The sequence below is a fragment of the Oryx dammah genome, unplaced genomic scaffold, assembly GCF_014754425.2.
Source record: "Oryx dammah isolate SB20612 unplaced genomic scaffold, SCBI_Odam_1.1 HiC_scaffold_10, whole genome shotgun sequence".
Lineage (NCBI taxonomy): Eukaryota > Metazoa > Chordata > Mammalia > Artiodactyla > Bovidae > Oryx > Oryx dammah.
In genome coordinates this window covers 29,461,354-29,474,310 of record NW_024070194.1, presented here as the reverse complement: position 1 = coordinate 29,474,310, position 12,957 = coordinate 29,461,354, and the positions used below count along the sequence as shown (strand labels likewise).

Here is a 12,957-nt window from a genome sequence, read left to right as displayed (position 1 = left end):
ATTATAGTCCTGTGTTTACTTCGCATAAATTTCCCCAGTAAAGGACAAGGAACCAGAAAGCTGCCACTGAGGTAACAAGGACAGACATGCCAGCCCAAGATCAGTGTTACACACCCAACTGAGCTACCAGAGGGAAAACACGAGGGCCCTGTGTGGGGCAGGGAGAGGGTGGGTCTTACCTAAGCCTGCCTGAGCCTCTTGCCCTCCAACTCACTGCAGTCTGTCCCTACTAGCCCAGCCCAACAACGACATGAGCAACAAGACTCTCCAAACACAGCTGCCTGCCCAGGAGGATTTTGATGGTCATTTGCTATCTTCAGTGAATCTCCAAATTACTTAATATACACTCATCAATATCACTACACCCATTTCAAAGATAGTAAACCCAATGCACAGTCAGAATAATCCTCCCAATTCTGTGGATTTCCAGAAAGTGAAACAAGGAGTTCCTCAACTCTCCCTCTAGTCCCTAGGCCCTGAGGCTACTGGGAAACAGTCACAGACAGAGCTACAGGCAACCTCAAAGCTGAGCAGACAGATGTCTTATTCTTGCAACTTTTCCCCAAGTCTGAAATAAATCAAAGTTTTTTTCGGACTTCTGCAGCAGTCCAATGGTTAGGACTCCACACTTCCACTGCAGGGGTCACAGGTTCAATCCTACTGGGGAACGAAGATCCCACATGCTACACAGTGCGCCTAAAAACAAACACATTTCCCCCCACCAAGTAAGATAAACAGAGTGAAGAGTGATAATCTGTCTTACCTTCTCTCTTTCCTTCTTTCATCCATCCTTTTATCCAGGGCTGCATAGATAGCATCTGCTTCCTCATCATCTTTTTCATAGGGCCCACTTGAGAAGAGACTCCCAGCATAGCCGTTAAACTGAGAACCAAACAACATTCTTAGAGGAGCAGCTTCTCCTCCAATACAACCCCCATTGGCAGCAACAGAACACATCTAGCTGCAAAATACTAGCTCAACAATTTTTTTTCAAGTAGTTAAACCCAAATTGAAGGATAACAAAATAGATGCCCTTCAAAATTGTCAAGGGCATGCAAGAGAGTATATCTACACCAATCAGAGGAGACTAAGGAGACACAAGGTGCAGGGTGGGATCCTGGATCGGGTCCCAGGCAGGAGTTAAGACACAGGTGGAAAAACCAGGGGAACTGAAGTAAGATCTATAGGTTAATAATGCTCTGCCAATGTTAATTTCCTGGTTTCAATAATAGCTTTAGGGTGCATAGAAAACTAAATTCAATATCCTGGGATAAACCATAATGGAAAAGAATATAAAAAAGAATGTATATAAGTATATAACTGAATCACTTTGCTGTACAGCAGAAATACAGTATTGTAAATCAGCTATACCTTAAAATAAAAATGAAAATAAAAATAAATAAAAACTTAAAAAAATAAAAATAGGACTTTCCCTGGTGGTCCAGTGGTTTCCAATGCACCCCCAAGCAGAGGGTGCTGGTTCAGTCCCTGGTTGGGGAACTAAAATCACACATGCTGTGCTGCACGACCAAGAATAAATAAGTAAATTTAAAAAAACACAATAATAGTACTGCTGCTGCTGCTGCTAAGTCGCTTCAGTCGTCTCCGACTCTGTGCGACCCCACAGACCGTAGCCCACAAGGCTCCCCCATCCCTGGGATTCTCCAGGCAAGAACATTGGAGTGGGTTGCCATTTCCTTCTCCAATGCATGAAAGTGAAAAGTAAAAGACGAGGAGAAACTGTGAAGGATATGCATGAAGTCTCCATACTATTTTTGAAACATCTCTATAACTTTAAAATTATTTCAAAATTAAATTTTTATTTTTTTAATTCAAAATTAAAATTTTAAAAACCTTTTCCCCTGAGGAAAAATACCATCTGTTGTAATATATCTATAGAAAACCTCATAGACCAAACAAGAATTAACTAAAAAGATGAGAACTAATGCAAATGAAGACAAACATTACCACCAATTCCACTTATAATTCCCCTCATTAGGGCTTTCCTGGTGGCTCAGTGGTGAAGAAATCCACCTGCCAATGCAGGTGACATGGGTTTAATCCCTGATCCAGGAAGATTCCACATGTCTCAGAGCAAGCAGCCCATGCACAACTCTTAAGCCTGTGCTGGAGAGCCTGGGAACTGCAACAACTGAAGCCACCACATGAGAAGCCTTCCCACTGCAACTGGAGAGTAGCCTCTGCTTGCCACAACTAAAGAAAGTTCGTGCAGCAATGAAGACCCAGCAGAAAAATTAGTTTAAGAAAAAAAATTTTCATCTTTAAAGACCAGCCAAGATATGTCAGTGTGACAGTTCTAATATTAGCAAGTGCATCTCTTCTGAAGCAACCACAAAAGGGCACATTTCCTTGTATTCGTCCTGCTCCCCTTCACACTCTGTACACGCTGTCCCCTAACCTTGAGTAGCTGAAACAGTCAATATACCTGTTACTCCAAGCCCCTCATCAAATGCCCACAGCACAGTGTCCCACACAAGTCACCTCATCATAATTGGTGTCATTAAGATCCTCATCATCGTCATCTGCAGCCTGGCTCTTCTTCATCTGGTCCCCAACAGTCCTCTTGCCTGGGGGCGCATGGCGGTCATCTACAGGATCGTTGGCATCCCGAGCAGGCCCGATGTCTGAGCGGGTGGTGAAACCAGTGGCGCTGCAGGAAACCCCAAGGCGCCCATTTATCCTGTGCCAAGACGCTTAACAGCTGTCACCTAATGACACCTTTTTTCTAACTCCTCTGGGAAATCTTCAAAGAGCCCGGAGACAGTGAACTCCATACAGCTTTGCTTTCACACACCGCCTGTCTGCCCTCTTCAGGAGAGAAACCTAAGAAGGTTCCGAGATTCGCCTGGGCACCAGACCTCCCTGCTTCTAGGTCCCAGCCTCCCATTTCCAACAGCCTGCCAATCAGCCCTCTCTCCCAATCCACCAGGTCCTCAATCCAATGTGGCCCAGTCGGAGTTCCTCCTCTGTGCCCACCCTACAGCTGCTCAGGGTTGTTTCAGTCAATGGTGACAGTGCTCCCCCAGGCACAACAGCATCAACTTTGCTTCCTTCTCCCTCTCATCTCATTAGAAAATACCCTGATGCTGGGAAAAATTAAAGGCAGGAGGAGAAGGGGACGATAAGAGGATGAGATGATTGGATGGCATCACTGACTCAATGGACATGAGTTTGAGCAAGCTCTGGGAGATGGTGAAGGACAGGGAAGACTGGCATGCTGCAGTCCACGGAGTGGCAGAGTCGGACACGACGGAGCAACTGAACAACAACCCTCCTATCTGTCTCCAAATTCTACAGGCTCTACCGCCAAAATCCCTCCTCCCATTCTGGCTACCCCCACATGTAGCTCTCCTTCTGTTTCAAAGCAGCTCTGAGCACAGTATACTGAGGCATCTGCCTCACTTATGCCTACAGGGGCTCTGGTCCCTCTGCTCCTGCAGTTCCACCCACACAGATTCCTTCTAACTCCCTCTTCTTCCTCCACACTTCATCTTCTTTCTCAACTGCCCAACACAACGGGTCAGTTTCTTCTTTGACCTTGCCACAACTGTACACCCTTACATCCTCCTTCTAAACTTGGCTCAGATGTTGGTGGCTGGAACCCCAGAGTTGTAAATCCCTTTCTCTTTATGTACTTATTTACACAAATACCTCATTTCTCCTGTTAAACTGCAAGTCCACTGAAAACGCTGTCAATTATCTTAGACTTACGTGCGCCTCAGATTCTAACGTGCACAACGCTGGACATAATACTCGCAAAAGAGAAACCCAATAGTCTTCTTAACCAAATGAGTAACAAACAAATAGGATGATGATTGCTCATTTATTCAACAATATACGGTAGGCACCTGACCTGGGGGACGCAGTCCCAAGACTCACCAATGCCACCCCTACCCTCAGGGAGTAGAGACTCTGAAAAAGCAGCAATATGACCAGCAGCACCTCAGAGGTGAATGAGGTTTCACGGGGAGCGGCCAAACAGAGGACTCCAGCCCGGCTCGTGGGGAGAAAATCTGTCACGCTCAAGACAGGGCTGGGAAGTCCGAATGGCCTAGGGGTTAAAGTAGCCATGGCGCTCCGACTACATGACGGGGACTCGCGACTTCACCACTGCAGACTGGCAAGACGGTGCTACCACCCACCCTGGGGACTGAAATCGGGCTCAGAGCCGGCGCACCAACTCCAACCGTCCCGCCACCTCGGGGCAGACAACCTCCCTCGGGTCTGCCCTAATCCAACGCGCTGTTCTTCCCACAAGGATCAGACTGATCCCAAACCATCCCTGCTCTCGTCCTCCCAGTCGCCGTCGGCGAGCGCCCCGACCCAGGCCCCTTCCCTCAGCGCGCGGCCCGCTCCAGGCCTCACCCTCGGCCCAGCCCCGGTACGTAGCCGAGAGGGGCGGGCATGCCCAAGAACGGCTTCTTCTTCTTGTTCATGGCGCCGGTGACACCAAAGGCCAAGACTGTAAAAGACCCTGACCGCGGCCAGAAGCGAAACACCACAGAATCTTTAAGTTCCGCCGTAGGAAGCAATTGCCGCCTGCGTCACCCGTGCCCCGGAAGCAGAACGCCCCGTACGACGCAGCCCCGCCTACCGTGGATTCCCCGGGCGGAAGTTCGCGAAACAAGACTTCCGGTAGCTTTGGCTAAGGGGCGGAGACGCAGAGCGCGTGCGCGGGAGCGCCGGCTCCTGAACCCGTGGGTGAACCGTGTCTTGCTGGGCTCGCCCTGTGAGACCTCCGAACTGAGCAGGGGCGGCCCTGCTTACAGCCTGTTCTCGAGGCATTTCTGAGACCTTCCTGTACTATCAGGACCTCTTCTTGTACTAGCAGGGTCCTCTTCTTCCCTGAGCCACACACTTTGGCCTTCAGAATCGTCCTGGCCCTGGGTCAGGGCCTAACACACCTGAACGAGCTGCACACCTAGGCCGTTGTGTAGAGCTTGGTGGGTTGTACGTGTCGTGATCGCTGTGCCCCCATGTGCAGTCTACTGCCCTGGCTCTCAACACTCAGATTTCTGGGCCCAATTCGGGCCCTTCCCACACCCCAACTATACCCTGAACATCCCCGTGACTCCGGAGAGGGTCAGAACCCAGACCCTAAAGAGTTAATTGATGAAAATAAATGCAGCAGAACAAGCCAGTATGTGGGCATGGGTGGTCACAACATGTGGGTGGATTCCTTGTGTGTTCGTAGGCACAGATGCAAGTCAGACCATCTGTACTCATTTGAGGTGGACATGCAGGACTGTCCTGCATACATGTCTGAGTGTCCATGTACACCTTTGCTGAGATGGCTGTGGAACATTCTCTGGCCCCCACATATACCTGGGGAGAGCCATCAGGTTGTTGACAGAGCAGGCAAAAAGCTGGTCACGAGTCTAGCCTTCTACTGGAGGAGGCAGCTGCTAGCCCAACCTAGCACTTCTCACTGGAGTTCCGAAGCAAGCACAATGCATCTGCCTGCCGCAGCCTCCTCGGAGTTTCTCTCTCCTGTCTGTCCCCAGCCGACCCCTTTTTGACACCATGTCCTGGGCACTGAGTCAGATTCCAGAGCTACAGAAGGCAGGGAAGAGACCCTGATGTCCTCCTGAAGTTCACAGTGTGGTGCGGGCTGAGACAGTCAAATTGGCTTCTCTGGGGAAACAAGTGCCCATTCCAAGGGAGACCTCGGTAGAGGTCTGCAGAATGCCTGAATAAAGGAATGGGTAAGTAAACTGACATAGGAGAATGGAGGGGAGGGGTGGGTCTGGCCATTGACCGTAGCCCCAGAGGGCAGAGGGTCCCAGGAGAAAGTAGAACCCTTTCCCCTTTCGGTCCCTACCTCAGGTGCTCCTGCGGACGCCTGGACGCCGTGCAGCTGCACAGAGTCACTCGTTCTTGGAGTCATGCCCAGGTGCGCACGGCCGCCCCTTGCCCTGGCAGCCGCCCTCCGCGCTTGCAGATCCGCGCGCCGCCGACACCCCTCGGAGCTCCCGGAGCGCGCCCGGCTCTCAGGGCTCGGCGGCAGGTGCCTCGCCGCGCAGACTCGCCGGGCGCGGGGACCGGCTCAGGCGCGGGGCCGGCTGGGGCGGGGCGGCGGCGCGCGTTCCCCGCCGGCCACACGGGCCGCCCTGCGCCCGGCGAGGGGCGTGTGCACCGGCGGGGGACTCGCGGGCCCCATGTTCACGGAGCTGAGAACCAAGCCGAGCCCCCCGCGAGGCCGTGCCGGGGCTGTGCGCGCCGGCTTCGGGGAGCGTCGGGATGTGGATGGTGAGCGGGGCTGGATCGGGGCGCGGGGCTATCGCTGTCTGCGGGCTCTGAGGACCAGAAGGACAGGGGCGGGTCCTGGCGTACTCTGAACGGCCCCCGCGGTAGGAACAGGAGGCGCGTCCCGGCCGAACCGGGTCCCCAATGTCTTTGTCCCGCGCTGAGTCGAGGGCGGGGGTTGCGGGGGCTGCGGTCAGGGCTTGGGGGTCGGCGCGCCCTTGCTTGGCGGAGGTAACCCCCCGGGGCTCCTGTCCCCACGCTAGCACCGCCCTGCGGTCACCTTTTCCTTCGCGCGGAGTAAATCTCCCTCGGCCCCTGCAGTGGGGCCCAGAGGGGGCCAATGCCACAGACGGCTCGGGAGCCCCCGCCCCATTTCCTCCTGGAATTCTGACACTGGGGCTAGGAGGGAAGGACTGACCGACCGACGGACGGAGAGTCCTCCCCCTGCGTGGGGAGGAAATGGGCGGGGCCTGGCTGGCCCAAGACAGGTGCAGCGCGGGCAGAGACTTCCAACTGGTTATCCCGCCCAGAGGCCACACCAGGCAAAGCCCTGAGACCCGAGCGCCCATCCCCTCAGGATGCTGGTTTAGAATGAGTCTCCTTCCTCCCTACTAGAACCCACCTAGGCTAGGCAGCGGCCACACCGGCCACACCCTCTGTCTGACCCTAGACCTCAAATTTAGAGTTACCGGTGGCCATCCAGTTCCAGAAAGTTGCAGGAATGGGAAGGAAAGAGTGGAAGAAGGATGTGGGTTTCCCTCAGTATTGAAGCCTTCTGGGCACATCACCGAAGCCCAACCCTCAGTGGGGTGAGGAGCCGTGTCTGTCATAAGGAGGGTTTCTCACCCCGTCCTGCTGACAGGATGGGTGGAGGACCCCGGCCTGGGATCCCCATCCTGCCTGCTGAGTCAAGGCCTGGATGCTGGAAGATGGTTAAGGCTGGGCCCTACTTTCTGTTTGTCCCCAGGGTGTGTTGACTTGTGGATACCATACATCCATCCACTCAGTCATTCACAATGTTTCTGGACACTTCCTGTGTCCAAAGACCGGTGCAAGGCTTTGGGAGGAGCTCTGCCCTCCCCTGACTTGTGTCAGCAACCAGCACAGAAATGACCATAAAACTAAAATGTGATGAGTGTAATTAAGTTGGTGTGGGAAGAGAAAGCAGGTGTCAGCTAAGGTCCCTGAGCACGTGGCTGCAGCCTGCATGTCTGTGCTGACCGGTGCAGGAGTGCCAGGAGCTGCCCTGGGCTGGGGGCCTGCAGGGGGTTGGGGGGCAGCAGGAATCTTGTGGGCTTGCCCTGAGTTCAGCTTCCTGTTCATGAGTCACAGCCAGTGAGCACACCAGGAAGAGGCCGAGCCTCGAAGGAATGCCAGGGAGGGCTGCAGGGACTGGGTGCCTTTGACAATCTGGGCAGGTGAGCCCATAGGGGTCTCACCACTACACAGGGGCTTCCAGGGTGCTCGGGCCAGTGTTTCCTCGCAGGCAAGTCCTGTGTGTGCACCGTGGTCGGATGTGGCTATGCCAGTCCAAGGAGGGGTCAGGGCTGACCCCAGCTAGTGCCTCACCTGGCTCTGAGTGTGAAACTCCCAGGCAGGCATGTCTCACTCTAATTAAACACAATCCAACAAGGGACTTCTCTGGTGGTCCAGTGGCTAAGACTTTGTGCTCCCAATGCAGGGGGCTCAGGTTCAATCCCTGGTTAGGGAATTAGATCCCACATGTTGCAACTAAGTCCCAGCATAGCCAAATTAAAAAAAAAAATCCATCCAGCTCACCAGAGCACAGACTGTGGGTACTGGTGAACCCATAGCTGGGAAAGTGCTTCTCCCCTTCAGTGGAGGGAAGATGAGCTGAGTGGCGGGAAGCCAGCTCACAAGGAGATCAGCCCCTGTCCCTGACCGCTGTGACCAGGCACCCCTACTCTGCAGCCACTGCCCACTTCAACTTCTGCCGGACCCTCCTGGATCACACGGTGTCGGCTGAGAACATCCCCTGCCCCCTGCCTCGGACACCGGGTACTAGCCTCACGTGGCACGACTCCCGAAGCCAGAGGGCGGCTGGTGGCCGGCCAGTCAAGCTCCTGCAGCAGCCTGGCACTGAGGCCCCCCAGGTATCCACCCACCCACTATACCCACCTCAGTACCTGCCCTGCTCGCCACCTCTCTCCACCAGCCACCCCTCTCCCCACAGGGCCGGCTGTACTCTGACCACTATGGCCTATACCACACGAGTCCGTCCCTGGGTGGCCTGACGAGGCCTGTGGTCCTGTGGAGTCAGCAGGATGTCTGCAAGTGGCTCAAGAAGCACTGTCCCCACAACTACCTCGTCTATGTGGAGGCCTTCTCTCAGCACGCCATCACTGGTGCCTGGGGGGTGGGGACTAGAGTGTGGCAGGGGCGTGGGGCTCCTCCCCCATCCCCTCTTTCTGGGTTTCTTCTTCTGGGTCATCATTTCGCCCAGTCCCTCTGTTTCTGCTGTTTCCTGGCTTTGCTCTGCTCAGTCTCCATTCATCCTTACCGTCCCTTAACCTCTCTCCCTCTCTTGCCTTGTCTCTTTGAATCTCTGAGTCTCTGTCTCTGCCCACCCCCCGTATGTTTTCCTCTGTCTCTGCCTTTGCTCTTGAAGCCCTGTGGATGGTGACCTGGGCTCCACCCCTCTCCTCTTCCCTCCCTCACAGGCCGGGCGCTGCTGCGGCTGAACGCAGAGAAGCTGCAGCGGATGGGGCTGGCGCAGGAGGCACAGCGGCAGGAGGTGCTGCAGCAGCTGCTGCACCTGCAGGTGCGCGAGGAGGGGCGGAGTCTGCAGCTGCTCAGCCAAGGTCAGTGGGAGGAGCCAAGAGAGCCAACCTGCTCAGACAGGACTGGGGGTGGGGGACTGGGCCTGGAGGAGCCCTGGAGTGCAGGGTGGGCACACTGACCTCAGGAGGGTGGCCTGGGACCTCAGTAAGGGCCGTCCTGCACCCAGGCAGAAGGGACAATGCCAGAGGCCCCCGACTCTCCTTACCCCCATCCACCTCTTAGCTTCCTTCGGAAACATGTCCTAGCTGCTGCCTAGGCTTGAAATCCGGACCCCAGCACTGTGACCGGAGCCCCAGTGAGGAAGAAACAGAGCTGGCCTTGCAGCCCCTCAGACCCTGCGTGGCCAAGCCTAGCCCAGTGGACAGGTGGGACCAGCATCGCCACTGCCAACCATCTCTGGTTGTGCGCTCCGGGCTTGCCTGGGAGTGGGGTGAGCGGGTAGGCAGGGGCCGCCTACCAGGTGGTGTCCTTCCTACCAGGACCTGAGCCAAGGCCCACCCCCTGGTGCTGCTGGCGGCATGCAGGGCAGCCACCTGGAGCCAGAGCAGATCTGGACATCCCCCCAGACTCCCAGGGAGCCTGTTTATTTATATTCCCTTCACACACATTGAAGTCCTCCCTCCACTGCCTGCTGAGTCATGCATCTTCTAGGCACCCTGCCCTCTCCCAGGGCCAGAGGTCTGCCCCTTGCCCCATTCACACCCTTCCCCAGCCATGAGAGGACTGCCTGTACAGGTGGGATGAACTGCCAAGGCTCCCTTTGGTGTGTGCCCCTCCCCTGTTCTCACCCAAAGAGTGGTTATCAACACAGGTCCTGCCGGGCACCATGTCAAGTGCTCTCACTCATTTCTGAAACCCTTACTATGTTCCATCTACTCATGGGGACTGGGACTCACACCCAAGACCTGACAGACACAAGGAAGACCACACTCAGCACCAACACCAGGCTCAGCTATGTCCTGGCCTTAGGTTGCGGGATGGCTCTGTCCTCCCAGGGTCATGGAGACTGCCTTCCAGGCTTAATCATGGGTGGGCATTCCAGGAAACCTGGATCCACACAAGAGCTCTCTTGACAGTAGCACCCCTTGCCCACCCAGGGGAGACCCAGCCAGCATGCAAGCATGAATGGAGACCCATGCAACCATTCAGTGGGTCAGAGGGCCCCAGATTTGGGACTGGTGCAGCCGAGCAGAGGGAGAGCTAGGGTGGTCCCGACAGCCCCCACCTCTTGTTCCTCTGTCCACTCACACCCCAAGGGGACTCTGAAAACCTCGGGTTAGTTGGTGCTGAGCCATGAGCCCCTAAGCTGTGCCCTGAGCTGGCCTCAGGATGGGAGGTTGGTTGTTGCGGGTCTCACATGGAATTTGAACAACTGGCCTGGTGCCTCCCACCCTGTGCACCCACCATGGGAAGCCCCTCGTCCTTCCCAGCTGCCCTGAATATCCCTAGCCACCTCATACCATCATGACATGACCCTTTCCAGCGATCCTTCCTCTCTCCCCTAGTGCCTCCTTGTCTTGCCCCCTCAACCTCACTGTGCTCCTGTCTTGTCTTCCTTGTTTTGCGTTTTTATATTCTGACAAAAGAATCAGAAATAAACTTGGTTCTCAAGTGCCCGGAGTGTGCTGTCTGACTGAGACCATCCAGGCATGTGGGGTGCTGCTCAGAGCCTTGGTAGAGGGCACAAGCCTGGGCCTGCGGGGAGGAGGTGCCCTGAGCACCTGCCTCCAGCTGGGGCCACTAGGGGGCAGTGGTGTCCCACCCTGGCTGAGCACCTGTTTACCCCAACCAAGACCCTGCCTGCCTTGCAGGTGGGCTGCACCCAGACACAGACACAGGTGTGTTAGGTCCCTAGGGCTGCCTTAACAAATGACCACAACGAGGAGGCTTAACAGAAACAAACTTTCTCATACTACAGGCCACAAGTCTGAAATCCTTGGGCAGCACTCCTTCCAGGACTCAGAAAAGAATACCTCCTTGTCTCTCTCAGCTTCTAGGCACTGCCCCATGGGATCCCTGGGCTCATGGACATACCATTCTGTCCTGAATTCTGGGGTCCCACACCTCTGTGTCAAATCTCTCTCCTACAGGGACACTTGTCTTGAGAGGTAGGGCCCACCTGGATAAGCCAGGATGATCTTGTCATCTCAAGATCCTTAACTTAATCACGTCTGCAAACCCCTCATTCCAGATAAGGTCTCACTCATTGGTTCTAGCGACCTGAAATGGCTGTCTTTTTGTGGGGGTCCCCACTTAGCCCCTCACAGAAGGTAATGCCCTGACATAAGAAACACATGGGTCACAGTACATTGCCCCCATACGTACCCACACAGCAAGCAGGCACACACAAATACTAATAGGCCCCTGCAGCCTGGACACATAGGCACCAACACAGAGACATATAGACACCTGTGTCCAGATGTACAACACAGTGACACAGGGTCCCAGCATCCTGTGATCTCCTATCACACAGAAAACACCAGGCACAGTGCACTCCCCACACAATACACACGACGTCACATGTTGCCCTGTGGCCTGGACACACATTCACTAAGACCTGGACAACCATTTGGGTACTAACATACAACAGGCATCTTTCCCACCTAGCATGGGACACAGACACACCCTGACACCCTGATGTCTTGACACATGTGGTCACATAGACACACCTACACAGAGGGGTTGACATGCCACACATGCAGACTTATGTGGGGAAAGTTATAGCCTTGGATGCATCAGGGCATACACAGTGACTACCTCCCCAAATCCTGCAGGTCATGACCCCAGGGTGGGCACAGTGAACTAGGAGGGATCACCCAGGCTTCTCTGGCTCTGATTTCCAGGCGAAGGACTGACTGACCCCACCCCACAGAGGGCTCCGCCCTGTCTCTGCCCCAGAGTGGACATGCCTTGAGAGAAGCAGCTCCAAAGGGTCCCTGGGAGAACAGGATGCACATCTGCCCAAGAGCTTTGCACCCTGCTCACAAGTGCAGCCGCACCTGCTCCAGTGTGGACAAGCAGAGGAGGCAGAAAGGGCCTCAGGGAAGGGGGAGCTTCTTGTGCCTCCAGTTCTCAACTACTCCCCTACTCTACTTCATTCATTCCAAGTCATGGTGAGGTGGGGCGCTGTCACATCCAGACCTGATACCAGCAGCCCGGGGGAGGGCCCAGTTCTGGGGCACAGAGGAGAAAGGCACTGGTGGCTGGTCTAGGACCACCCCCCAAATTAGCAAGAGGATGATCAGCAACCCCAGAAAAGCCCACAGGCCTCAAACTGCCCCAGGACTGCCAGGAGCCAGGCCATTTCCCCAGGGTGGCCACAGGCAGACGTGGTTACAGGGCTGATTGGAAAAGAGGCTGGATCCTGCTTGGCAGGCTCAAGGCCCCCGGGGCCAGGAGTTCAAGGTCCCAGAAGAGCGAGGCCTTCATGGCCACACCTTCCCCGGGCCAGGTCGTAGAGATGCCTAATCGCTTCCATCCGTGCGCGCTGGGATTGGGACAGCACCCAGCGCCCCACCATGCCTCAGTTTACCCCAGTGCCTGAAAACCGCCTCTGGCTCGACGGAGGCGTCACTGGCCACTTTGCTCTGGCGACCCAGACCACGCAGGGGACGGACAGGCAGCAGGGCTAAGGAATGGCCGAACAGGCCCCCTCCCCCGACCCGTCTCTCCCGTCGCCGAGCAGAAGCAGGAATACCGCGAGAGTTCGCCCCCTCCCCCCAACAGTAAAACTGTCAAAGGTGGGAGGGGCGGGAGCGCGCATGTGCGCAGCGCGGCGCGCAGCCTGCGCCGCCCGGACCCTGCGCCCCTCGCCCCGCGCCCCGGCCCGGCCCGGCCTGGCCCCGGCCTCCGCCTGGCCCCGGCCTGCTGGGCGCCGCAGGTAAGCTC

At 55.7% G+C, this 12,957-nt stretch overlaps 3 protein-coding genes across 4 annotated transcripts in view; 2 read left to right on the top strand and 1 right to left on the bottom strand.

Annotated features, from left to right (window-relative positions):
* Positions 1-4,581, bottom strand: part of PRPF6 (pre-mRNA processing factor 6) — a 35,331-nt gene extending 30,750 nt beyond the window's left edge. Inside the window, exons 1-3 of the mRNA XM_040247720.1 lie at positions 4,387-4,581; positions 2,503-2,671; positions 764-882 (exon numbers count right to left, since the gene is read on the bottom strand). Of these exons, the coding sequence (XP_040103654.1) occupies positions 764-882; positions 2,503-2,671; positions 4,387-4,457 (359 nt within the window). The 5' untranslated portion in view covers positions 4,458-4,581. The remainder of the gene's footprint in view (positions 1-763; positions 883-2,502; positions 2,672-4,386) is intronic.
* Positions 4,582-6,093: 1,512 nt separating this feature from the next.
* SAMD10 (sterile alpha motif domain containing 10) lies at positions 6,094-10,170 on the top strand. Of its 2 annotated transcripts, XM_040247759.1 has the most exons (5): positions 6,098-6,270; positions 8,200-8,381; positions 8,462-8,633; positions 8,949-9,089; positions 9,292-10,170. In XM_040247759.1, exons 1-5 carry the CDS (start codon positions 6,180-6,182, stop codon positions 9,312-9,314), a joined length of 609 nt encoding a protein of 202 aa, XP_040103693.1. In that variant the 5' UTR covers positions 6,098-6,179; the 3' UTR covers positions 9,315-10,170. The 2 variants fall into 2 exon arrangements, 1 of the variants encoding a protein (XP_040103693.1); XR_005722322.1 differs by having other exon boundaries at positions 6,094-6,270; positions 8,462-9,089.
* Positions 10,171-12,907: 2,737 nt separating this feature from the next.
* ZNF512B (zinc finger protein 512B) overlaps positions 12,908-12,957 on the top strand; it is a 10,831-nt gene continuing 10,781 nt past the window's right edge. Inside the window, exon 1 of the mRNA XM_040247721.1 lies at positions 12,908-12,949. The gene's annotated coding sequence lies outside the window, so the exon portion shown is untranslated. The remainder of the gene's footprint in view (positions 12,950-12,957) is intronic.

Excerpts from the sequence above, each read along its gene's own strand:
- SAMD10 (XM_040247759.1), top strand. The coding sequence starts at position 6,180 with ATGTTCACGGAGCTGAGAACCAAGCCGAGCCCCCCGCGAGGCCGTGCC. Across the intron at positions 6,271-8,199 it reads GGAGCGTCGGGATGTGGATG|CCACTGCCCACTTCAACTTC; the intron begins GTGAGCGGGGCT and ends CCTACTCTGCAG. Across the intron at positions 8,382-8,461 it reads CTGGCACTGAGGCCCCCCAG|GGCCGGCTGTACTCTGACCA; the intron begins GTATCCACCCAC and ends CTCTCCCCACAG.